The sequence below is a fragment of the Grammomys surdaster genome, unplaced genomic scaffold, assembly GCF_004785775.1.
Source record: "Grammomys surdaster isolate TR1022 unplaced genomic scaffold, NIH_TR_1.0 332765, whole genome shotgun sequence".
In the NCBI taxonomy this organism is placed as follows: domain Eukaryota; kingdom Metazoa; phylum Chordata; class Mammalia; order Rodentia; family Muridae; genus Grammomys; species Grammomys surdaster.
In genome coordinates this window covers 74,260-100,764 of record NW_021627973.1, presented here as the reverse complement: position 1 = coordinate 100,764, position 26,505 = coordinate 74,260, and the positions used below count along the sequence as shown (strand labels likewise).

The window sequence follows — 26,505 nt, the reverse complement described above, 5'->3', positions numbered from 1 at the left end:
AGATCATGAATTTCTAGCTAGGTGTTGTGGTGCATATCTACAATCCTACTAGTTTTGGAGGATGTTACAAAAAAGATCTCAAGTTGGAGGTCAACCTGGACATACCAAGATCTTATCTCAAGTAACAAAAAGATTATAATATTTTCAAAACTTGCTGGGCAGTGGTAGCACACACTTCTGAGTTTGAGGCCAGCTTGGTTTAAAGAAGGAGTCCCAGGACAGCCAGGCCTACATGGTGGAATGATCTTGAAAAACAAAAGACCCACAGAACGTATAGTGACCTGAAGAGGTAGTGGAGCTGAAAAAGTCAGTTGAGTCTAGCAGAGAATTGAAGTTTTTGTTCACTTGGCTTAAGCATCAGTGATACAGTAAATGAGACTGAAGGGTAGTGATCAAAGGTTTAAACTGTGTGTTTATTTTAGCGCTGCTGGGACATCGCCCTGGGGCCCCTCAAACAGATTCCAATGAACCTCTTCATCATGTACATGGCAGGCAATACCATTTCCATCTTCCCTACTATGATGGTGTGTATGATGGCCTGGCGACCCATTCAAGCACTTATGGCCATTTCAGCCAGTAAGTATTCATAAAATAATAATCCTTCCCTGGGTGCTAAGGATTGAAGGCAAATTCTTTGGTATATTTTTGGCTAGAGGGTATCTTGGTGGTGGTAGTCAGGGTACCATTTATAATCTTATTTTGGGTCTCTTAGTATAAATTCAAGGTTTCATATGGGAAGAAAAACGGTGTTGACAATGTTTGTTAATCCCAACAGCTTTCAAGATGCTGGAGAGTTCAAGTCAGAAGTTTCTTCAAGGTTTGGTCTATCTCATTGGGAACCTGATGGGTTTGGCATTGGCTGTTTACAAGTGCCAGTCCATGGGACTGTTGCCTACACATGCATCAGATTGGCTAGCCTTTATTGAGCCCCCTGAGGTATGGTTAAAATTAAATTTCAGGCAAATAGAATGTACAGTGAATAGCTAAGCTAGTTAGTTCATTTGATGGTAGAGAATTAGAGGTGATATTGAAGGTTCATTTCTTTTTTAAAAGCATTTACATTTTTTAGTGTGTGTGTGTGTGTGTGTGTGTTGTTTTGGAGGTCAGAGAACTTTCTCCTGCAAGTTAGCTGGCAGAAAAGAAACTATAGCACAACTTCTGACTGAAAATCTGGGTTTGGGGGAACTGAACTCAGGTCATCAAGCTTGGCAGCAAGTGCCCTTACCCACTGAGCACTCTCACTGGCTCAAGTGTTCATTTCTTAAGTTTACATGAGTTTGGAAGTTACAAGGTCATGTATGGCAGAGCTTGTGATTAAGTCACTGACTAAGAAGTTGTTTGCCATTCACCTCTTTATTGTTTTCTTTTTTTTAGAGAATGGAGTTCAGTGGTGGAGGATTACTTCTGTGAACCCAAGAAAGCACCATATATATGGACCTCGTTTGCATTTTTAAGCTGTTGACTCCTAAATATCCTCACTTAAAATAATCATGCATGTTGAAAAGAGCAAAAAAGCTTGCATTTTTTCCATGGTGAGGAGAGAGATTCTACAAGGACAGTGTGCAGCATGTTATAGCAGAAAAGAAACTATAGCACAACTTATGACTGAAAATAATGTAGAAAACTTTATTTATGTTCCCAGCACAGAGCAAGACAAACAAAACCAGACTCTATGTAAACAAAAGAATAGCAGCTGCTGAGTAGCAGCATCTCCTTTCAATAAATTAAATGGTTGAGAACAATGCTTTAATGTTTCACAAGTTCCCCTTAAGTCTATCTTAATATTTCACTTCTATATCACATAAGCAGACTTTTTTTGGAAGATGTGAGAAACTACCACTGGATTCAAATTATACATGATGAAAAGTAAGCCAGAAAACAGAGCATGTAAATATGCGTACAGTGTAACTTAATATCCACAATCAGGAATTGTTTTTAACATTTAGGGGGAATGAGGATTGGTGGGATCCTTGGGGCCACTAGAAAAGGAGGCAACAGAAGATGAAAAGCAGCGACTTTCCTCTGCCGTGAGGAAGCTGGCACCTGTCACGCAGGCCCTGTAATTCAAACTCCAGCTTTTAAGGTAGCTATGAAAGGCAGAGGGCCAATTGGGGGACAACGAATGTTACAGCCTGCCCTGCTAAACTCATAGGTAAGACACAAAAGCTGGGTCTTATAAGAAGGCAGGAGAGGGTCTTCCTCTTTCCTCTAGAAACATTTGGCCCCTTCCCCTAAGGTGCATTTTCTCTCTCAAGTTTTCAGTATTGCTTTATTTGCAGTGATTAAAAGAGATAAGACACTTTGCAGACAGACAACATAAGCAACACATAGACATGAAATGTTCTAGACAGAGATGAGTATAAATTTGGCCTAATAACCATTTTTTCCATGTAACAGTGATTTTTGTCTTGGAGACTGAAGTAATAGCTATATTAATAGCCACTATTTTCTTACCCTTTAACAGATTCTTACATAGCTCTAATCACAAACAGCCTTTCTAAAAGTAACCTTATTCTCTTGCCATGTTTGTTTGATGTGAAAAAAGTATGTATCACTTTGGTCAAGGGTAGGTGTTAGGCAGTTCCTGGGCAGGCTGGCTTTTACAGAATGGGCAGCTCCAATGCTTTGGAACCTAGGGGGTTATACTCAAGTATGCAATGGAGTGCTGGAAAGAGAACTATGAACAGTTTCTACTCTCTGCAGGAGGCAAAGGAAAAAATTCTGGATCCTTTGCTACCTCAAGTGGGCCTGGGAAGAAGAAGAACAAACCATGACTCAGCTTCTTAAGCCGTATTGTTGAGTTTCCTTCTGTCTTGGGTTGAATTCTGGGTGTTTCCTTGTATGGAGAGTGGCACAATTTACCACCAATGAAAGAAAATTTAAAAGCAGCCATGAATGTAAGCAAGAAGACAGTTCCTTATCTTGTAAATTATCTTGTAAAGGATATGGAAGTTTCACATACTTGAAAATACTGCTCAGCCAAAAAGGCTGTCTATGCTGGTAAGCCAAGTGTTTGTGATCAGTAAATTAGGAAAGAAAAAAAAAAAAAGAATCTGAGCTTACATAAGTAATTCCTTGGCACATTTAGAGCTTTTTAAAAACAAAACCAACACAGCAGATCATTGGCTCACTGAACTACTTATTTCAGAGCCAAGTTTCTGGAGTCAGAATGAATAATAATATTGAAATGGGAAAAGCTCAGCTCTGGGCATGGAGGTTGAGTGCCTCAAATCTGCACTATGGCTTTGGTGAAGAGGCCACAGATTAATTTCTTGTGAAAGAAAAGGTGCTTGTGTCAGGTCGATGCAAACCTGTCTGCCAATGTAGGCAGATGATTTTGGCACAGTGGAAAGGGTATGGCTTTCACACCCCCAGTTCCACTGCTGAACCCCTCTGAACCCTGGGGCCTTGGACTTGTCATCACATAGCCCTAGTGTCTCTTCCTTACAGGTTTTGCTTGTTTGTTTTTTAGACCAATGCCTACTAAAAGTAGAAGAGATCCTTCTGGTTAACTACGTAACAGCCCACATTTCTTAGATAATAGCTTGTGTGCTTTGTGTTGCATAGCTAACCACTGTGTTTCTATACATTTTAATAGGCACTCTTTGGAATCCCCTTAGTTCAGCAATTTGAAAACCTGAAAAAAACATTTTTACCTTTCAAAAACAAAATTTCTACAGTAACACCACTGTCTGCATTATAACCACAGAATGGGTTTTAAAACAAAGTTAAAATATACAGTACAGATAAGAAGACATGGGGGAATCTAAGTTTTGAGGAAGAAGTAGAGGCTGCAGCTATGTTTCAGGTTTTGTGTATCAGTATCCTCTGTTTCTATCCTGGCTTGCTGCAGGCTGTCTCTATAACGGTAACTCATTTTTCACTAAGGTGAGGCTTAACTGCCTGTTAACTTTCTGGTGCTCACTGACCTGTGTCTTCTGAGACTCGTCCTGAAAGTTAGATATGAACTTGCTTTCTGTTAGTTAAATTTCTAGCATATGTTTTACTAACTCATTACCTTCTGTGTGCCAAAAGGTTCCCTTTGGCTTAGCTGGTTAATTTTGACTTGCCTTCTCCTGCCATTGAAATAGCTTTTAGGACTTGACCATTCTGCTGTTGAGGGAGTATTTGCTTCTGCTGTGATGGCAGATCATGCTGCAGCCAAGAGCATAGTTGGGACTCAGCTCTGCAAGAACAGAGTGGGAGTGGTAGGAAAGGGCTCTCATCTCCACGGACGACGAGTCTTAGGGAAGGTGGACCACGCAGAATCTCACACAGCTGATTATGAGTAAATGGTGATGACTTCACTGCCACCACCACGGACAAGGAGGACTCGCTCTAATCCCTCAGTGAGTACTTCTAGAAATTCCATGTCTTCAGAAGTTGTCAAGGAAATAGGATGATCAATAGTGCATTTTATGACCTGGCATCAGTAATCTATGCTTATTTGATCATAGACCTGCAAACTTAGCATGCTTTTCTTAATTATATATTCCAAATAGGAAATGTCTAAACTTGACTCAACATCCACCTATATCCACCCACTCATTCAGCAGTGTTATGGATTAAATTTAGGGCCTGGTACTTGCTAGGCAAACATCCTACTATGTGGAGCTGCTTTACCTGCTCTGACTAACTTTTTAAAATTCTGAGACAGGGTCTCACTAAATTTCCCAGGCTGACTAGCCATGGCACCCATATAGACATTTGTAAATTTTCTTGAGATTATAGGCTTGTACCACCAAGCCTGGAATTAAATTCAGTTTTAAACTTAGGAAATAACACTGGAATCTAGACCCTTTGTGTATTTAATACAAGACATTCTCATCTGTTCCCATTCTCCACTACTTGGATCTGAACCAGGAGTCTTATGCATGTTAGGCCAACTTTCTAGCATTGAGCAGCATGAGCCACAACATGCCGGCTGGGCACTCATACCTGGGTCCTTTGCAAGAGTCCCAGCCTGTATTTATTTTCTAAATGTGATTAAAAACTGAGTTAACAGTGAGATGGCTCCACTGTTGAAAGCATCTGTACAAGCCTGACAACCTGAGTTCAGTTCCTTGGAATAAGTAGAGAGTGTGCTTGCACACTCACACACACTCACACACTATTGTGTAACACTAGCTGGCCTGAAACTCACTATGTAGACTAAACTGGCCCTGAAGTCAGTGATCTGCTTGCCTCTGCCTCCCCAATGCTGAGATTAAGAGTGTGAGTCACCATGCCTGGTATAAATAAAAAGTTTTAAGTGCCTGGAGAGATGTCTCAGTAGTTAAGAACACTTGATGCTCTTGCAAAAGACCCAGGTATGAGTGCCCAGCCTGCATGTTGTGGCTCATGACCATCTGTAACTCAGTTCTAGAAAATTCAACAAACTCTTCAGACCTCCATGGGCACTACTCACACATGCACACAAGTTTGACTGATTCAAAGGTTTCCCTCTGACCTCCACATACAGAGGTTTTCATAGACCTCTATAAATATGTATGCACACACAATTCAAAAACAAAAAAAGAGAATTCACAAGTAATATGTTATCCTTTTGACAAAAATGCCAAAAATAAGAAAAAGGTTTTTAAAAATCAGCTAAAAAGATCTGTAGAGAGACCTCACATACTTTCTAAGTGAAGCTACACGAGTCAGATTTTCATACCAGTTTCTTCATTAATAAAACAGATGACCCGTTTTCTTCAATGGTGTTGCTTAGAATGGGCCAGTCTGTGTCACTACAGGGATGGAGGGTTCCTGTAAAAATAATCCTGGGATGAAGAAGAAGAATCCTTTGTCTTTTTCTCACTTTGGTTAAGAAGTCTCAAGTGCTGCTTACCTAACTCCATCCAAAAGAAAGCAGCTTTGCAAAGTGAGGATCTTGAAAAGGAGAATAGATGGGTATTCTGTCTCTAGGTTTATCGCTGAAAATTATAAGTCATTGCAAATTTACCACCTTGGTATATTTGAGTTTCAGAGAGAACACAATAACCTGCCCCAGCTTCCTGATCAGTCAATCTCACAACTTTGGAAGTATCCCTACCTATGACATTAAGCGCCTCCTTCAAGAATTGCTTAGGGAATAGACTGACTTTAACCACTATCTAGCTGTCTTGAGAAGAGTATTTTCCCACTGGCAGCTTCATGCTTGGAAAGGATACAGTTTTCATCACCTTCAGGGTTTCGGGGTGGTCCTGGCATATTCATCAGAACCAGCTTTGCTTCATGGGACTTGTTAACTATAACTTCATTGAGCTTCACTGCTGTATGCATCCGTCTCACATTGGACTGGTCCCTGAGTGGAGAAGAAATCAAATAGTTAAGGCAAAAAGAAAACCAGTTTAAATACTCTTTATTTTGAGGCACAGAGCCTTTTCACTTGACTATGGATAATGTGGTTAAGTTTTTTGTTATATTAACATCTCTAGTTTTCTTATTATTTAAAGGTTGTGTGTGTATGTAGGAAGGCAGCTTTTTGGGAGTTGGTTCTCCTTCCACCAATTTACAAGAGGTGAGTCCTGGTGGTCGGTCGATTCAGCTACTAAGGCTTGGCAACAAATACCTTTACCTAACAAGTTATTACCTCACTGGCCTAGTTTTCTCATTCTGTTTGCCTATTTTATAATAATAAGACAAATAATATAGAAATGAACTATGTGGAGGAGAATAAGATGGTTAGCTTGTTCCAGTGTTTAAAATTGGGAACTAATCTTCACAAGCAGACAATAATAGCTGATTTAGGTAAGATGAAAACACCCATGCTTTGTGACTGTGTTCAGGTAGTCATGTATGTACCACTGTCTAAGATACTGTATTCTAGGATAAGCTTGTGAGTGCAAACACTTACGGACGCATATTAAGTAGGTCCTGGAATCCTTCCATTGACTTGACCTTTTGCCCCCGAGATGCCATGTATTTATCCTTGGTCCAAGTCATGTGCACCTTCTCCTGGTAAGTTTCTGTCTCTTCATCCTCATCAGAGCCAATGCTAGTTAAGCGTAGCATTGAGTTTCGATCTTTCACCAGTTGTGCCTGGAGAAAGTCAAATATAGTTATTTTTACTATTCTTTTTCTCATACTAAAATATTTTGAAGACAGTAAGTTATACTGGACTAACTGAGAAAAAGGAGAAAGTATCTGTCTTTTTATATAACTGACAGGCCTTACAGAACAAGATCAGATCAATTCAGCAAGGTCTTACCTCCCTGTCTCGTTCTGTTTTGGACAGCCGCATATGCCGAAGCATCTGGGACCTCTGCTCCATCATCAGGGTGCGCTCGTATGTATAGGCAGATATGTCACTGTCATGCTGCCACAGACAGCATACAAAGTAGGCACAAAGAAGAGTTAAGTACACATTTTTGTTTTTATTTTCTAAAACTTTATTATTTTTATTTTGTGTGCATCGGTGTCTTGCCTTATGTATGTCTGTGTGACAGTGTCAGATCCCCTCAAACTGGAGTTACAAACAGTTGTAAGCTGTCATGTGTGTGCTGGGAATTGAACCTGGGTCCTCTGGAAGAGTAGCTAATGCTCTTCCCCATCTCTCTAGCCCTCCTCTCCCATTTTTATTTTTACACATGACCTAATTCAGAAGAACTGCCACTACAGCAACCTTTCCCTCCTACTCTGTTCAGTCTTCGGTTATAAAGACACATGGTTTGGGTGATGAAGATTAAATACAGAGGCTTTGAGGTTTTTCCATGGTCTAATCATTATTCATTTCTTAAAACACACAAAACTAGTTTGACATTTTAGTATGAATTAAATATTAATAAACTAAGTAGCTAAAAAAGGGACCTATGTAAGAACTGTGTAATAAATAACAAAGTAAACAAAAAGCAACCCCAGGAGTAGGAAGATGACCCTAAGGGTAAAGGTGCTTGCTACCACATCGGATTCCCCAAATTTAGGTTCAGAGATGCACATGATAGAAGGAAAAACTGACTTCTGTATATCATCCTCTGACCCATACACACACACACACACACACACACACACACACTCTGTAATAAAAATGTAAAGTTTCAAAAAGAAAGCAAGTAAACCAACTGTGAACATTTGTATGTTCTACTTACTTAGGTCAATTATCTAGGGTTTTGTTGGGCCTAGGTGATTAAAGCACACATTTCTAGCTGAGCAATGTCCCGAACTAGATTCTAGGAAGAAAGCTAGGGTTGAAGAAGTGTTAGTCTTTTCTATTTCAAACTCTTCTCCTCACCATCTCTACCACTTCCACTTCTGCCTCAATGCGCAGATGATACAGGAAGGTGGCCAGGTCCTTCTTCATCTGGATGCTGTTGTCTTCTAGTTGGGCTACTGTGAAGATCCGAATGCTGCATTTTCGCCAAACCTGACATAATGCCATGTGTACATGGAAAATTAGATGCAAGAAGGGAAAAGGTGATTTTTTAAGAAGAGACATTTATGTAAAATGACCTTGCTGTAGTATCAAGTATTTGTTCTTTGCTTCCTGATAAGATTGACTAAGCAACACATTAAATACTTTCTAAGTTAACACTATACCCTAGCTTGGCCTTCAGAGTGGTAGGATTACTGGCACATTTCACCATTCCTGGTTTTAAGTTCTTAATTTCATTACTAAGAAAAAATTTAGCCGGGCAGTGGTGGAGCACGCCTTTAATCCCAGCAAATCCCAGCACTTGGGAGGCAGAGACAGGCAGATTTCTGAGTTCGAGGCCAGCCTGGTCTCTACAGTGAGTTCCAGGACAGCCAGGGCTATACAGAGAAACCCTGTCTCAAAAAACAAAAAACAAAAATAAAAGAAAAAAAAAGAAAAAAAGAAACGAAAAAATTTGCTCATGTAATATTGTGAAATTGGTCTTTGTCCCTGACTTCTGGCACATAACTTGCAAAATCCTTGGAAGGACAGAGGGGCTGAAGGTGGAGTTGACCATCAATGGTGGATGATTTGTCAGTTAGGTCTATGTATGAAAGCCCCCATAAAAACCCTACTACACTGAACTTTGGAGAACTTCTGGATAACTGGGCATGAGATAGTTCCTGGAGAGCAGTACATGCCAGCAAGGGTACACATAACTCCTCTATGCCCTATGCCCTGTACATCTCCTTATCTGCATCTTTTGTAATGTTTTAAAATTATAAACCAGTAAATGTAACAAACTGTCCAGTAAATTAACTATCTAGGAAGGGAGCCATGTAAACCCCTCCGTTCTTAGATAGTTAATTTGGATAGAAGCATGGGTAGAATAATCAGGCCTTGTAGTTGGCATTCCTAAAATACAGGAAGATAATGTAAGACTGACCATCAATTTACAATGGGTAGAGTGCTACCTACAGATAATTATGTCAGAATTTAGAGGATAATTATGTCAGAATTTAGAGGACACCAAACTGCTGCCCACTACAGAACAGCTGCTGGCTTCATATGGGGAGGGAAAAACATATCCTCACTCAGGGTGCACTGAGTGCTTTTTTCAAACAGCATAGCAATGATACCATTACAAATTTAATAGAGATCCGGGTATGGTGGCACATATCTTTAATCCCAGTACTCAGGAGGCAAAGGCAGGTATATCTCTGTGAGTTCAAGAATAGCCTGGTCTATAGAACAAGTTCCAGGACAGCCGGGACTGTACCTGAAACTGATACATTCTTGTATTTGGTTTTTTTGTTTTTTGTTCTTTCCAAGCACTGTTATACAGGAACTTTAGTAAGCTTGTAGGAATTCACTTAAGGTGGATTGGTATAAAATAGAACAACAAAGTAAAATTAAAAAATAAAATCTTAAAGCCACTCTACTTCTCATAAGGCCAGACATGGGATTATGGGATAGCTAAGAATAAGCCCTGCCTCTTCAGATTTAAAGTCCCACCACCAGTACAGCAAGAGGTAAAGAGAGTGGTCCAGAATACCTTGTGCTGTTTCAGTAGGAATGGTAATAGCATGAGCATGCCCCCATCATGTACAATCCACCACACATCAATGTTGCCCTCAGAAAACTGTTCCACATTGCTGGGAAAGAAGGAGACATTTTTAGCCACCAGCAGGGCTAGATGGGCAGCAGTTGTCACTCGAACTGTGCCTGTGGAGAGAAGAGCGAATTGGGATATGCAAACAATCTCTTGGTGTTGTTTCCCACCATTTCAGGAAAGGAAGGTAACACCCATTGACATTTCTTTAAATAATGCATCCTATTGACATAATACATTACACTTAAGAAGCAGAGGTCACTGACTGAAGTCTGGGAGCTACTAATTGAATGGGGAACCATGGCTTAGGTAAGTAAGGATGCTCTAGAATACCACATATTTAACACATGAATTTGTCACAGTCTGATGAATGATAATCCTTCTAGTTCCTGTGGGGTCATCAGAATGAAAAATAGTAACTGAAAATGTCAGTTTGAGATTTGACATAGATAAATTTCCTTGTGGACATAAATATAAAGATGAAGAAGGCAGGTTAACATCAGGTTATTAGCTTTAGAGGCCGTCTAACAGTGTGTTTCATGGCATGGTCTCTGCTTTAGGATGGGGGTTAGGGTGACAGAGATTTAATCTAGTCCCCCCTTCTGGGCCCTCATGTTTAATACAGAACACTGTACCAATGAAAGTCTTCCAAGCACGAGCATCTTCACTCTGACGCCAGCCATTGGGCCAGCCCATCACCACTGTGTTGTGCTTCATGCCTCCAAGGCCACAGGACTGGATAAGGTGGGAAATGCCCTCTTTCAGCTTGGCAGCCACCACCAGCTGGCAGAATCCTTTTACCTTTTCTGCCTCCATTAGGTGCTTAATGGTCTGAAAAAGATACAAAACTTCAACTGCTTTTCCCTGGACTTTTTTAACTCATCACTCTGTCTAGCTTCTGTATTTCAATCTCTCCTCAAATTCTACATAAGACTCTATCTCCACAGAAAACTTCAACAAATTAAATGTGTTCAGTCAAGTGTCATCTTTGTTTTGTTTTTACTTGTCTATATCATCTGTATTTATATCTGTAGCTGTCTGTCCACATGTAGCTCCTCTTCCTTCTCCTCTATTCTGTGTGCTTCCTTTTCAGGTCAAGCACTGAGCACAGGGATGCCTAAAAAGTGAATACCAGACACGGTTTGATTGTCAGGGTAAGTTCACTAATGTAAACACTTGTCATGCCAGGCATGCCCTGACTTATTTTTCAAGAAACCTAATCTGATGAACCTAGAAGTTTCACTTCAGAATTTTCTCAGATAAGATTTCCTTTTTTTTCCCCCTCTTCTTCTCTCTTCTTATATTTACTGTGATATTTGAATTGTAAGGACACCTGCATTTAAGTTATTAGTGCTGCATTTAGTCAAGCCAACTTAGAGAAAACACCGTATGTCCATTTCTTCTTACCTTACTCCTCTGGTGGAAAGATGATAATGATGTACAAAACGGATATGATTTTCCCAAAGACACAAATTAAGTCAGATCTAGGGTAAGTCTCTTCATTTGTAACCATTGTAACCATATGCCTTTTAAAAAACTAATGTTTGTCACCTGGGTTAATGTTGCTGGAATTTCTAGTTTTTTAAAAATGGATTAATTTTAAAAATTGAGAGAGAGAGAGAGAGACAGAGAGAGACAGAGAGAGAGTAGAGTGTGTGTGTGTGTGTGTGTGTGTGTGTGTGTGTGTGTGTGTGTGTGTATAGAGGAGGAGTTGGACTCCCTGGAGCTAGAGTTATAGGTGATTATGAGCTGCCCAACATGGGTGCTGGGAACCAAAGTCAGTACTCTTTAAGAGCAGTCTGTACTCTGAAATAAAATCCACTAATAATTTAGTGACAGCTGACAGTTTCCCCAAACAACAGGATTAGTTCCATCATTGACAGTATTAGAACAAATACGTCTTTATACAGAAGAACCTGCTCTGCACAGGTAATCAGAAATAGCAAACTAAGTTCTCTTGATTCCATACAAAAAGTGGTAAAAAGAAAAGTCACCTTTACCATTGCTGGTTTAAGATTTAGGAACCTTCTCCACAGCCCAATAATTATCAACACAATTTCTCTTACTTTCAGATCAACATGTTTGGAGTCTAACTAGGAATTATGTTTATTGATAATCTCACAGGTAATGCTTTAAATGGGAAGAATAGATATCTCTTCTGGTTTCTGTTTGAGGGCATATGATTATTCAAAAGTCAGCACTAAGTTGTAGGCCTAGGTCGCAAAGGGAAAGATGTAACTTAGAAATCTGAGACCTTCCTGTTTGTATGAACTTAGCTTTGTGATAAGTTGGTAAATCTTTTAAAAATATTATTAAACCTTATGTTCAAAATGGGTCAACAAACACTTGTATAAGTACAATCTTTTAAACTGATTCTTAACATCTATTATACCATTCAAATGCTTTATCTTCCTCTATGATGTCCTAGGAAATCTGTTGTCAAGGGTATATACAGAAAAGCTTTTGTTTTGTTTGTCTTGTGAGTCAGGGTCTCTCTATGTAGCCCTGGTGCTTTCTGCAAAGACCAACCTGGCCTTGAACTCAGAGATTCACTTATCTTCTGAGTGCTGGGATTAAAGACATGCACTACCTTGCCAAGCTCAGAAAAGTATTTTTTAAGTTAGTAGGAATAAAAGAATTTTTCAGCTTTTATTATATGACAACATATAATAAAAAAGGTTTACCATTTGGGGAGAGAATCACCACCCTTTTTCTGACAGGAATGCTGACCTTTTAAGGCTGGGGAGCACAAATGCTTGAGAAATGTAGACCCAGAGACAGTGCTCCTCACCTGCTCTGCCGCTAGAGCGTCACCATAGTTCTCCAGGAAGTTCCCCACGATGACAGAGCCTACAATAGTGAGTCCCTTTCCTGCCTTGAGCTGTGAGGCAAAGGTGAGGAGGCGAGGGTGCTTGACATGTAAGTCTTCATCCAGCTTCAGCAGGACAAGCAGCTGAGGCCTGTCAAGAGGTGAGGGAGAAGGCATATGGGTGTGGGAGACAGATAGCAACTTCATCCTTTACCTCAGGAGGTCCTTACAAAGCATTCAACTTTGACAGAGGGATAGAATCAGTGGAATGGTAAGCTGAGAGTTCTCGGTTATTTTGAATGTTCTCAGTATTATCTGAAACTGGCCAATATTCATTGAATAACAACAATAAATACATAACAGTAAGTAAGGCAGCAAGGTTAGGGGATAGTTTAAAACTTGACAGCCACTCCTCAAGCCACATAATTTCTTTATCTGGTGATCAAGAGGGTACAGCTGTGTGTGTTAACTGTGGGCAAACACTACTAAGCTCTGCTTTGTGATGGCTTTACCTCCAGTTTTTAGTGTGAGGAGGTCCTTCCTCTAGGCGGAGCAAAGCAAAGCGGGCTGCACTGAGCGACAGCCCACGGATACCATCGCCCCATTCTTTCTCAGCCCTCGGGAGAAAAAGAAAAAAGAGGGATAGTCAGTTTACATTATAGTGAGTAGTTCAAAAAAAAAAACCCCAAGATTTTCAAAATCTAACAGTAAAATATGTACAAGGTAGAAGATTAAAACTCATGGTTATAGTTTATTTGTTGTCCCTTACTTGCATGGGGAACCCACTGTGAGATCGACTACTCTACAGATGGTCCACAATACAGGCTGACAGGGTTACTCACTTAACCCTGTGTGGATCTATTCAAACACAACTATGTGGAACAGTAATTCAGATTAGGAAATTACTTGTAATTGTGATTTTGAAAATAATGGAAAGTAAAGCCAAAGTAATCTGAGTCAGTATATAATTTATTCCCATTTTTGGAGGTTGTTTGAGGTTTTGGTTATTTCAACATTATTCACGATTAATTATACTTTAGACTATCCCTTCTTTAAAAAGGTTAGCTAAGCTGTTTACATTTGGGTTATACTTTTAAAAAGTTATCTATGTGTATGTGTGGATATGCTCGTGTATGTTCAAGTGTCTTTAGAGATCAAATTAGGTGTCAGATCCTCTGGGGCTGGAGTTACATGTGGGTTGAGAGCTGCCCTTTGAGTTCTGAGAAACAAACTATGGTCCTGTGAAAGAGTAGTAAGTGCTATTAACCATTCAGCCATCATATCTCCAGCTCAGCATTTTTCTTTTCCTTTTTGATGAGGGAGAATCTTGATATGTAGCCCAGGTTGCTTTGTATTTGCAATCTTCCTGCTTCAGCCTCCTGTCTACTGTGACACTATGCATGGCCAAATCAGCCATTCTTGACTGCCCCTTTCAACAGTGACGAAGGTAAAATTCAAACTCACCCTTGGTACTCAATGTACTTGTAGATCATGCCAGCTATTACCATAGCTACAATGGCATAATACCAAGAAGAAATGAACATCAGAGCTAGACAGATACTCATTCCCATGAAAGAGAGGGCCCTGGAAAATGAAAATCAAAAATATAAATCAAGAAATGTCTTAAGCAGCAAGGAAAGACACCAGTTTGAGGGGTTCCTAGACTATGTTGGAGACTGTTTATGTATGTAAGTGTGTGTGTGTGTGTATATATGATATAATATATATCAATGTATGTTATATATTTATATATAATTAAAATAACATGCAATGCACAATTATATAAAATATGTGATTAACATAAATTATATTAATATTAAATTATATAATTAGTATATATCATATTCATCTGATATATTCTAATATATACTATAATATATTAATACATAAGTGTTAATGTTAGTAAATATTAATTTCCAGTTAATTTCAGACAGAACTTGTGTTAAATATAATGAAAACTGTTATTAGAAAAAATCCTTATGTTTGCTGTAGCAATGACTCCTACTTTTTCTTTTCTTCTTTCTGGTTCTGTGGCTCAAACCCAATGCCTTGTACATGTAGACAGGTCATCTATCTCAGCCTTCACACCAGCCCATATGAGATAAACCCTATGACTTCCTGTGTCTGGACAATCATGAACTATGAAGAGGGGTGCTACAGTGCTATCTGCCTCAAGGAAAATTAGTACTTATTTGGAAAAGCAGGAATTGAATACCATCAGGAATCTGAAATGTGATATTAAATATTTTTCTTGTAAGTATTCCTAACATATTTATGAATATTTAATTCCCCTTAACTGTGAAATCCAGTAATGAGACACTATTAGCTTTTAATAGCAGTTAAAGAGAAACTGGTAGTGACTGTTTTGAGCAAATAAATTATGTAGATAAAGTATTACTGAAGCCCCTTTGATTGCAGTATTGCCTTTCTAGCTCTATGATGAATGAATGTCCAAGTGTAAATAGAAGAATTGTTACTTTGGAGAGTAAAATATAACATTAAAAATGTTCACCACAAACTTTTGCTAATGTTAAAGCTAGAGGGAGGATGAGAGGCGTTAAAACCAGTTGTAGGCATATACTTTTAGCACATAAATGTCCCATCCCTGGCCATTATTGTAAGTGAAGCCAGAGGAGGGAGGGAGGTTAGAAAACAAGAGCACAGCAACAGGCACACACACGAACATAAAATCCACATGGTCATCTGATCACAGGAAGACCATGAGACAGATGACAGCTGGACAGTGGTGCTGCACGCCTTTAATCCCAGCACTTGGGGGACAGATGCAGGAAGATCTCTGAGTTTGAGGCCAGCCTGATCTACAAAGTGAGTTTCAGGACAGCCAGGGTAACATAGAGAGACCCTGTCTCAAACAAAACAAACAAAACTAAACAAATGAAAACACCAAAACCCCCAAACTAACCGTCCAAAATCTAGGATAATCTACACCCCCCCACACAAAAAAAAGAAACATAGATGGCTTAGGGACTGGCGAAACTTTACCACAGCACCATAGCTTTTCACGGAGAGCTTTACTATGTACCAGCACTGTATTAACGTGCACTTTAGCGGAGTGGTATTACTCCCTGTTTTGAATTTGTAAAATAAGATTTCAGGAGGCTATATGCTTTCAAGCAGATTTCAGGACTAGGAAGTAGTGAAGATAAATTAAGGACTTGGGTTACCTAACTTCACAGTCACATGCTTAGTTACTGAGTGAAATTCTGATAACAGTGTGAAAATAAAATCTGATGAGAAGATGCAATCCAGTGCTCAGCTAAGAGAGAACGGAAAGGTAGATGTGCAAAAGGGAGGTATATATGAACCATAAGGCTGAAGCAGCCTGTAAATAAGCACTTATGTCTCTGCAGCTGTTATTATAAAGTGATACATAGCAGTTGTGAAAGAGTAGGGAAGAAGGAATTCCAGCAACAACTGAACATCAAAATAGTATGGAGTGGCTGGCCAATTTAAAAAAAATATATTGAGCCGGGCAGTGGTGGCACACACCTTTAATCCCAGCACTTGGGAGGCAGAGGCAGGCGGATTTCTGAGTTTGAGGCCAGCGTGGTCTACAGAGTGAGTTCCAGGAAAGCCAGGGCTATACAGAGAAACCCTGTCTTGAAAAACCAAAAAGAAAAAAAATGTACACACACACACACACACACACACATATATTGAGAACCCAGAATATCCTAGATTTCTACAAAGATGAGGGGGAAGATGAAGACTTACCAGTGATAGTATCGGAATCGAGGCCTCCAGTTGGGGGTTCGCAGTAATGTTTGCAAGGCACAAGCCAAGTTCACAAAGAGGTAACACATGAGAAAAAACCTGAAGGAATAAAAATGTAAACAGAATTATTATAAAATGTTAACTGGAGGCCTCTGCACTATTAAACCCTATTTATAGAGCATCAACTATTTAAAGAAACTTTAAAAGCCTTTTCTCCCAAACCTGTTTATCTTCCAATGTTCTCTCTTTTGGCTGATGACACCATTTTTTTTAAAAAAATTTTTTGGTTAGGCAGTTATGCCACACATCTTTAATTCCAGCACTTGGGAGGCAGAGGCAGGTACATCTCTGAGTTTGAGGCCAGTCTGGTCTACAGAGTGAGTTCCAGGACAGTCAGGGCTACATAGAGAAGCCTGTTTCAAACACACAAAAAAAATGTGTATGTGTGTTTTCTTGCATGTGTGTCTGTGCACCATGTGTGTGCTGAGAGCCTGTGGAGGCAGAAGAGGGTGTTGGATCCCCTTGGACTGGAGTTAAAGACAATTGTGAGCAGCCATGTGTGTGTGCTGGGAATTGAACCCAGGACCTCTGGAAGAGCAGAGAGTGCTCTTACCCACTGAGCCATCTCTTGGGCCTGGCACAACCATTCTTTACCCAGATGTTCAGAACTCAATCCATATTTCTACTTTCTTATTCATTCCCCCCACTACATTTACCTATCAAGAAATATAATTCTGCCTACTTCAAACTTCCAAACTTCTTTATTATCTTAGTTTTAGTGCCCTCACCTTAGTTCAGGCTTGCAATTCTTTTTTCAACTTCTAGTTCAATACTATGTTCTTCTAGTCCCCCTGCCTCTATACACATACACACACACACACACACACACACACACACACACACACACACACACACACTTTTTTTTGACACAAAGTCTCATTTATGTAACTTTGGCTGTCCTAGAACTTACTGTCTAGATATATAGACCAAGCTGGCCTTAAATTCACAAAGATCTGTCTGACTCTGCTTCCTGGACTGGAATTAAAAGGTGTGTACCACCATACCGAGTGAAGATTTATTACTTTTATGTGTACAGGTGACTGCAGAGGCCAGAAGAGGGCACTGAATCCCCTGGAACTGCAGACTTAAGACACACCCTCCTTCTCTGCTTAGCAAATAACTAGTTACCTTCAAGACACATCCTACAGAAACTTCCTCTCTGTCTATGTGCCATGCTTTTGTGGCACCCAATGGTTACCTTTACCATTCTTCATTCATTGTACTATATGGAGGACTCGTGGATTCCTTACCTATCATCAGTTTCTTGAGACCTGTATGTCTTATACATCCTTCATATCCCAGTGTCAGGTAGACAGTAAGTCATTAGTAATGTACAGGTAAATGAATAGTAGCCAACAGTGAAATCAATTGCTAATGACTCATAAAATAAAGGCAGGGGCTACAGATGTAGCTCAGTAGTAGAGAACATGTTTAGTGCATACAAGGTTCAAATGCAAGCATTATAAAAAAAAAAAAGAAGAAGAAGGAAACAGGAGGAAAAGAAAGGTAGAGACTTGAGTAACTTTTGAAGTTATACAAGTTACTTGTATGTAGGACCTCTCCCTCCATAAAACCACAGTCATTTATAAAAATTAGCCTTATATAAAAGTTCTTAGGAATATTCTTTTAAAGACTTATTTTAATTGTATCCATGTGTTCATAGAGGTCAGGTGTCAGGTCTCTAGGAACTGGACTTAAACGTGGTTGTGAGCCACCTGACATGGGTGCTAAGAACTGAACTTAGATCCTCTGGAAGACTGATAGGTACATGCTATTAACCACTGAGCCATCTCCCCAGCCCCATCTCAGATTCTTCTAAGTAAAGTGAAGCCTACGTTTGGTCAACTCTGTCATCATCACTACTTTTGGATGAGTGATAGAAACCATGTATTTATCATTAAGCAACCATAATTGAGAATAAAGTAGCTCTTACATGGAAAGAATTGGGGCCACGAGATCCAGGGAGGCGATGAGAATTCCCAGCTCTGCTATGGCAGCAGTTAGAAGTAAGGCCCAGGTAGGTTCCCCATTAGCTTTGCTGTGACCAAAAACCTGTACATGTGAGAAAAAACATCAGGCATGGAGGCACTGATACAATGTGCCCATCTCAGATATCTGAAGAATAACTTCATAGCAAGCATATATAAACACATACAAAGGATCTTGTGGACCTTGTACTAAAACTCTACATGTTTCTACATTTATGATCTCCTAATTCTTAAGCTGAAAAGGGTAACATTTTCCCATAAAACCTGAAGGGAAAAAGGGCAAAGGGCACAGCAAACCATCACTCACTCACCCTAAGGAAAGGTATGATATTGTCCTTGGCAATAGCCTGTAGTAGCCGAGGTGCACCTGTGAGGCTCTGAAGTCCGGCTCCACATGTTGAAAAGAAGGAGCCAATAACAATCACCCATGGGGATGGCCAGGATAAGGTGCCTACAACTAAATTCCCTTTTACAGCATCCCCAAATCTGTAAAAGAAATAAACAGTGGAGAAATTTAATTTGAAAACAACTTTATTTTTTTTCCTTTTTTATTGGATATTTTATTTATTTACATTTCAAATGTTATCCCCTTTTCCTATTTCCCCTCCAGGAACTACCTGTCCCAACCTCCGTCCTCCTGCTTCAAACAACTTTAGATTAAAAGTTAAGACGACATTCACCCAGTAATGTTTTCTTGCTTCTAAGTTTTACAGTCTCAAATGGAGTCAAACATTTATACTAAAATATGTAAAGGTACAGAGTTTTCATAATAGCAGGCATGATGGCACATATCTATCACCTCAGCTTTCAGGAGGCTAGGAAAGGAGGATTATGAATTTGGGGACAGGAAGGCTACATTTATGAGTCCAAGGCCAATATAATCTACACAGCAAGTTCAAGGCCAGCTCAGGATACACAGCAAGACTCTGTCTCAAAAATAAGTTTCTAGCTAGGGATATCTAACACATCGCTTACTTAGCATATTTCTGAGTCTCTGGGTTCAATTCCCATCACCACTGTGGGAGGGAAAATTAATAATATATATTAAGAAAACAAAACAAACAGTACGGAAAAAAAAAACCAAGCCAAGCTTCATTTATAGATTTCTCTGGAATTGCTATTAATCTGCTTTGGGGTAGAAACTGGAAAAGTGCAAAAAATCACAAAGCAGGAAGCCCATATGAATGTTTAAGGACATTTATTACTTTTTCTTTAGTGTGCAAGCATGTTTGTGTACCAAGTGTGTGCCTAATGCCTGGAGGCTAGAAGGCCAGAGAGGTGGTGGGAACTGAGCCTGGCTCCTCTGAAAAAGCAGTTAAGTGCTCTCAAGCACTGAGCCATTTCTCCAGTCTCAAGAGTTTCATAATCTTAACTTGTTAGCATTATGCATACTTTGCATGTTTCTATCTGTTTATAACAGTTTATATCATGTTATTCTACTGTTGATATTTTTTCATTAGTTTATTTATTTATCCACTTTACATCCCAACTTCAGCCCCCTCCTACAAATACTCCTTTATTTGAAGTACTGTAATTAATATCATTATGAACACATATACAATGAAACATAAGATACTTTTCCTTGAGGCAGATTCCTAAGAATTGCAAAAATTAATATATTAAAACATTTTGAGATGACTGATACATTTTATTTATATAAAACTTAGTAACAGAGATGTCTCAGGGTAGCAGCACTTGTTGTGCAATGATGAAGACCTGAGTTCAAATCCTCAGAATCCATATAAAAAGTGGGGTATAGATGTGTATGTGTCTGTAACTCCAGAATTCTGTAGGGCAGAGACAGGAGGATTGCTGCAGTTTTCTGGATGCCAGTCTAGCTCTAGGATCAGTGAGAGATCCAGTCTCAAGGAAATAAGGTAGAGAGTGATAGAACAGACACCCAACATTCTCCTCAGGCCTCTGAGCAGGCATGTGAGTGCGCACATACCTACCTACCTACCTACTCCCACACACACATTTCGGTGTCTATTTTTCTCAACAGTATTTATTTATAATAGCATGTCCTAGGATTCCTGCCTTCGAACAGTTCAGTCAGGGGAATGTAATGTGAAAATGAGTAGCTGCATTAAAATGTGGTAAGCGCAACACACAGTAACTTTACATATAGTGAATAGTCAAAAGGAGGAGTAATTCTACTTTGGGGACAAAGATAGAAAACTATAGGACAGAAGACCCTTCGCTTATTCTTAAGGAAGATGAAGTGAGTCTTCCCAGCAGGAACAACCAACTAAACCAAAGGAAACAACACAGACAAAGTAAGGAGAAAGAGCATCTTGGTGGCAATAGGTATTAAGGTGATAAAACTCAAAGGGATATTATCATGTGATTATAAAGAGGAAAAAAAGAAACCTGAAGCCCTGTACATATTGATGGGACCACTGAACAGTGAGAAGTAGATACTCTTATCTTTTAAGCCCTTAATCCCAGGGCTTAAAAAATGACTTGGATGATGGATGAAAATGAAGAAAACACCTAGGGTAGAAAGATATTACACTCCTTAGTGAGAGGGACTGAAGTGAGGGTATTAACCAAGATGTGGAAAATGTAAGAAATAGCAGCTTTCAGGGAGAGATTTGTCCACAAATATCTCACAAAACATGAGAGAAAAGAAGTAATACATACTAAGTAGCCTTCATAAAGAAAATTACTTTCCAATTTCCATTCAGAACGCCTAGTGTTAGTAAATAGATGCCTCTCTCTTGTAGAGCAGATGCTGGAAATATGACATAGTTTCTTTCACTTGTTCTACTTTTGTACAGCTTTCTAGCAGTTCTTGGTGTACAGGGAAATATTTAGTATTTTGACAACTTTATGGGTTTTTTTGGGGGGGCTACTTAGTTGTATCCTACAAAATATCATTGGTCCTCATTATTTATTAGTTATTTACTGCTTGAGGCAAGAGGAATAGTTAACCCAGAAAATTGAGGTTGGCTTGAGGAACATTGCAAAAACAAAAACAAAAAAATTACAAGGTATTTTATCTTATCATAGGCTAAATTATGCACATATATTTTAATTCCTTTTTCAAACTTTTTTGTATTGCTAAAATCAAACCTAGGGTGTGTATGTGCTACACAAGCTCAGTTTGATGTATGTATGTATGTATGTATGTATGTATGTATGTATGTATATCTGCTCTCTATATATGTATGTATATACATATGCATATGTGTATACACACACATTTTAGCTCAATATATACATTTTCTATTTTATTAGTTATAACTGACATTTGTCCTGGTTTCTTGATATCTGTGTTAAGACTAGTGACAAAGTGTCATAGAAGACAGACATACAGTTGTTATACTTACTTGTCTCTGAGAACAACTCCTTCAATACATGCACCAAAAAGGACAACATTACTTAAATCTGTTATGCTGAGAGTCAAGGATATTACTGTTGTCTTTTGGCTTTATGTAGTAACTATACTATCAGTAAATATGTTGCTAAATTCATGACTTCTATAAAATGTTTTAATGATGCTTATGAAACAGGGCAGCTATCTGGCAAGTTAAGTGGTAGTAAGAGATGGCACTATTATTAGATAAAAGTACTGATCATTTTAATTCTATTGTATGACCCCATCACCATGACTCAAACTAGATTCACAAAAAGGATACACACGAAGGATGTGGTCAGGATGGCAAGGATGGTTCCAATGGGAATGGACTTCTGAGCATCTTTCAGATCTCCAGATCTGTTTGATCCAGCCATGATACCTAGAGGGCAAACACCAAGTTAACTTCTTAGCTTTCAGGGCACTCTGATGTTCATACTGATACTGAAGACTAGGGGTAAACAGAACACTGAGAATATAATTCTATCTCCAGAGAAAACTCACTCATTGTGGCTGATGGCCATCTAAAATAAGTAACAGCCCTACCCACTTACCTGTAACAGAAGGAAAGAAGATCCCCACCAGAAGAGTGAAGGAGGTGGTGATATCAGCAAGAACATATTCATGGTTTAAGTTGCCTAAGACATCAGATGACTTGGCTGATGGCTTTTCAATTATCTCACCCTTTGGTAAATAATTACTCCAAAGGTTTTCTGCAAAGGGTTGAGGAGTGGGGTGGATAAGAAGAAAGAGAATCTAAGGATATAAGCAATATGGAAGTAATACAACTATATGATTATTTACCCAAACAACAGTTAACCAGAGATGCCTATTTTTATTGTTATAATTACTGTAGTAGAGACTGACCAAAGAGCCTTTTACTTGCAGGTACTGTGCCACAGACCTACCTCTACCTCAATCCCTTAATGTTTTTAAAGAACCACTGTTTCTTTAACATGAACACATGTAAGTATTGTAGGATGAAACATGATGGTATTTCTCATTTATTTTAAAATAATTTTACAAATATTTTAGTGCAATAAATGTAGTTAACTTTTCTTTTTTTTACATTTTTTATTAATTTTTATTTCTATGAGTACACTGTAGCTGTTTTCAGAAACAGTGAGGGCATCAGAAGAGGGCATCAGATCTCATCTGGTTGTGAGACACCATGTGGTTGCTGGGATTTGAATTCAGAACCTCTGGAAGAGCAGTCAGTGCTCTTGACTGCTAAGCCATCTTTCCAGCCCCTGTAGTTAACTTTTCTAACACAACTTAGAAAAAGTTAAGCAGACTAAAATCAAATGTTCAATAAAGCCCATTTTTAAATTAGTTCTCAGATATAAAGCCTTAAAAAAAAAAGTATCAAAGCAGTTTTAACCTCTTAGTATGAACTTGCTTCCTGGGCAAGAAATTTGTGGACAAAACATTTAAGGTGGACATTACTCAAGAAAAGAATTTCAGAAATTTAGCTGTCTAGGAAAACATAGGTGTGTTTGGTGACATTAAAACAGTTCTATCGCAGGGTGGTGGTGGCACATGCCTTTAATCCCAGCACTTGGGAGGCAGAGGCAGGCGGATTTCTGAGTTTGAGGCCAGCCTGGTCTACAGAGTGAGTTCCAGGACAGCCAGGACTATAAAGAGAAACCCTGTCTCGAATAAACCAAAAACCAAAAACCAAAAACCAAACCAAACCAAACCAAACCAAACCAAACCAAATCAAACCAAAACAAAACAAAAAAAACCAGTTCCATTTTAGCTATCACTGAAGGAAGACCACTGGCAATTTTTCAAGAGTAAATTAAGTCAGACACAATGGCAAACCCCTGCAGTCCTAGCTTGTCAGGAACATGAGGCAGAAGGACTGCTTAAGCCCAGGAGTTTCAAGTTAGCTTGGGGAATATTGCAAAATAAAAATATTCACAAAATATTTTATCTTTTCCTATGCTAGAAAGCCATTTGTCCACCTGTTCTCAAAAAGGGGCAAATTTTAATAGCTGCATTCTGCAAAGAAGCTCTAAATATAACTTCACTAAGAGGAAAACAGAAATATGAGGGCACGGTACTGCATGCCTATAATCCTGCCAGTACTCACAAGGCTGAGGCACAAGGATTCTGAGTTTAAAGTCATCTGTGAATACACAGGGATCCATGCCAGGTTCAAATAGAAGGGTCTTGGACAGTGGGCTGAGGTGTCTATCAATGGTACAGCATGTGATTGATGCCTGTCAGACATACTCCCCGGGGTCAACCCTTACCACTGCAATCATAACCATCACCAATTAAGGTCTAGGTCATCAGCTTTAGTCGGGAAGCTACTGCCTATATTTGCTAAATGGACATGCTGTGCCTGACAAACTGCCTTCTAAACAACTATGCTTATGCTCAGGTATTGGTACTATCAGCTTTGGTCAGAGACGTCTTCTTTTACAGTGGGCAGTGGTCACTGTGGAGGGTCATTAACAACTAGTCACATTGGTAAGAATCGACTGTTTTATGCAGAGTCATAAAGGTATTTATATCACTCCCTTCAAGGCTCAGGGAACATTGTGGAAATGGGGCTGGAGGAATGGAAAATCCAGAGGAAGAAAAGGAATCATGTAGAATGCTGACTTCTTGTTGTGGCTCTTGCATCCTTGAACTCACAGCATCTCTGACTACTTGCACAAGATCTTCACAAGATGGGCTCTATCAATATGTCATCTGAGGAAGGGGGAGCTCACAAGACCCCACCCATTCCTGAGACTTTATACCCACCTACTGTGAGAGGGAGAGACATTTTCCTCAGTCTTGTAGCCACTGTAAGGTGCCCATGCTGCTATAAACACACCACCCATGAACCTATAATCAGTTCTAATGAAATTTAGTGTGTATGTAAACAAATGAGACCATAATGAGTATGAGTCAATATGATCAAAATAACATAACATGCATGCATAAATATAATAAACTCATTGTTATGCATAATTAATATACTATAATATAAAGTAAAAAAAAATAGGGGGGGGTGAAGAATCTAAGATGGGAAAGCCTATTTCCCACCACTGCCCTTAAAGATGAAATGACACAAAACAAACGGAGTCTAGTTAAACTCTCTAACTTACCAGTAATGATACCACTAGCCAATCCCGGAATGCCTTGGATTGAGGTGACATTATTGTGAACAAAATACTCATCACAGGTGGCATTAAAAAACTGACTTGAGTTGCAGAAGAATCCCCATAACTTTGATGGCACTGTCATGTTGTTAACTTCCTTGGTCTTAGAGCAAACATCGAGGTGTCTTGATGACAGGGTGCGGTTGCCTAGCATACAGACCCTAAACCAAAGCAACCAGAGAAGAAGAGAAAAATCAAGAAGGGAAAAAACAACAGAGAAAACTAAGTTTTAAAGATGAAAAACTGGTTAGTAAAGGATAAAAATGTGACTGCTATGAGATTTTACTGCCATGGGTAGAGAAGGACGAGCACCTTAAATCAAGGTGACTTATATTTTCTGCCAGTGTAACCCTCACAGATCACAATATTTTAACATTTATCTTATGTAGCTGGAGGCACTGAGGATTACAGGGATTCAGTATTCTGCCCAAGACCAAGGCCATACAAATGACAGATGAAGGGGATATGATTCAAACACAAGAATGATACAAAGAAACTATGCTCAATTATCTTCCAAAAATATTTTTGCTACTCATCCGTTTTCAGGCCCAAAAGAATTCTGAAGGGCTAAGGAGATGGTCCAGTGGGTTTGGAGTTCTTGTTATGGAAGCATGAGATCCTGAGTTCAGATCTCTAGCACCCAGGTCAAAGCCTGGTGTGATCACACATGCCTGTGATCTCGGCACTGGAAATGGGGGAACGGGGAGGAGGAGACACAGAAAGGCTGGGGTTTGCTGGCCAGCCAGTCTAGCTAAACAATGCAAACAATGATACACTATAGAGAGCAATGGAGGACACCTGAAACCTTCTGGTTTCCACACAGGCATACAAGTGGACCTCACCCGCACACCATTACCACTGCCAGCAAGAATGAAATCCCAGAGAACTTCTCTTATCTTTTTTTTTAAAAACGTCCAAATGCCTATATTTTCATTTGCTTGTTTTCTTTCTAGGCAGAGGGAGAGAGGGGGAGGAGGAAGGGAAAGAAAGAAGGTGGAAAATGAAATGTGAAGAGGCTCTATTGTCAGAACCTCCTGGGACTGCCAGCTCTTCTAAGGCTTCTGGCTGCTGTTGTAGGATAGCCTGACTAGACTTAAAAGCATATCCCTCTATGGCCCAAGAGAAAACTGTTTTTGACCTTAAACCTAAGTAGACTCAGTGGGAAAGAAGAAATTTAAGGATAATACAAATATTAACCGTAGCTTTATTTTTTTTGTACTAGCTAGAAACATAAACAAGAATGGAGTAATAGATCCACAGTAAAATACTTCTGAGCTACAAAAAAAACAGGATTTGGAATCTGCAGACTGATTTCATACATACACAATGAGCCACATACCTATCACTTGGATTCAACAACCCTTAATAATCCTAGTTTTGTTTCATGGTTTCTCTAAGGTTTGTTTTTTTTTAACATATTATGCTGGAATTTTAAAAAACAAAATAATTTGCA

At 39.2% G+C, this 26,505-nt stretch overlaps 2 protein-coding genes and 1 long non-coding RNA gene across 6 annotated transcripts in view; 2 read left to right on the top strand and 1 right to left on the bottom strand.

Moving 5' to 3' along the window:
• The first annotated feature begins 277 nt into the window (after positions 1 to 277).
• On the top strand, positions 278 to 1,755 carry LOC114616629 (ER membrane protein complex subunit 4). The gene is made up of 3 exons (XM_028762060.1): positions 278 to 576; positions 776 to 936; positions 1,375 to 1,755. Exons 1-3 carry the CDS (start codon positions 465 to 467, stop codon positions 1,408 to 1,410), a joined length of 309 nt encoding a protein of 102 aa, XP_028617893.1. The 5' UTR covers positions 278 to 464; the 3' UTR covers positions 1,411 to 1,755.
• LOC114616628 (solute carrier family 12 member 6) overlaps positions 1,600 to 26,505 on the bottom strand; it is an 88,453-nt gene continuing 63,547 nt past the window's right edge. For 3 of the 4 annotated variants that reach the window (XM_028762055.1, XM_028762057.1, XM_028762059.1), the window contains 17 exons: positions 24,999 to 25,213; positions 22,449 to 22,607; positions 22,178 to 22,276; positions 21,869 to 21,926; positions 18,848 to 19,022; positions 18,482 to 18,600; positions 16,489 to 16,587; positions 14,218 to 14,337; positions 13,266 to 13,370; positions 12,736 to 12,904; positions 10,580 to 10,775; positions 9,888 to 10,057; positions 8,213 to 8,344; positions 7,193 to 7,300; positions 6,839 to 7,023; positions 6,153 to 6,286; positions 1,600 to 4,374 (listed from right to left, as the gene is read on the bottom strand). In XM_028762055.1, the coding sequence (XP_028617888.1) occupies positions 4,283 to 4,374; positions 6,153 to 6,286; positions 6,839 to 7,023; positions 7,193 to 7,300; positions 8,213 to 8,344; positions 9,888 to 10,057; positions 10,580 to 10,775; positions 12,736 to 12,904; positions 13,266 to 13,370; positions 14,218 to 14,337; positions 16,489 to 16,587; positions 18,482 to 18,600; positions 18,848 to 19,022; positions 21,869 to 21,926; positions 22,178 to 22,276; positions 22,449 to 22,607; positions 24,999 to 25,213 (2,335 nt within the window). In that variant the 3' untranslated portion in view covers positions 1,600 to 4,282. The remainder of the gene's footprint in view (positions 4,375 to 6,152; positions 6,287 to 6,838; positions 7,024 to 7,192; positions 7,301 to 8,212; positions 8,345 to 9,887; positions 10,058 to 10,579; positions 10,776 to 12,735; positions 12,905 to 13,265; positions 13,371 to 14,217; positions 14,338 to 16,488; positions 16,588 to 18,481; positions 18,601 to 18,847; positions 19,023 to 21,868; positions 21,927 to 22,177; positions 22,277 to 22,448; positions 22,608 to 24,998; positions 25,214 to 26,505) is intronic. The other variant, XM_028762056.1, reaches the window with a different exon arrangement.
• Positions 10,629 to 14,953, top strand: LOC114616631. The gene is made up of 4 exons (XR_003710669.1): positions 10,629 to 10,688; positions 11,038 to 11,098; positions 12,017 to 12,068; positions 14,815 to 14,953. It is a non-coding gene; the product is annotated as an uncharacterized LOC114616631 (long non-coding RNA).

Coding starts and splice junctions, on each gene's coding strand:
- LOC114616629 (XM_028762060.1), top strand. CDS start 465: ATGAACCTCTTCATCATGTACATGGCAGGCAATACCATTTCCATCTTC. Junction 577..775: donor ACTTATGGCCATTTCAGCCA/GTAAGTATTCAT, acceptor TAATCCCAACAG/CTTTCAAGATGCTGGAGAGT. Junction 937..1,374: donor CCTTTATTGAGCCCCCTGAG/GTATGGTTAAAA, acceptor TCTTTTTTTTAG/AGAATGGAGTTCAGTGGTGG.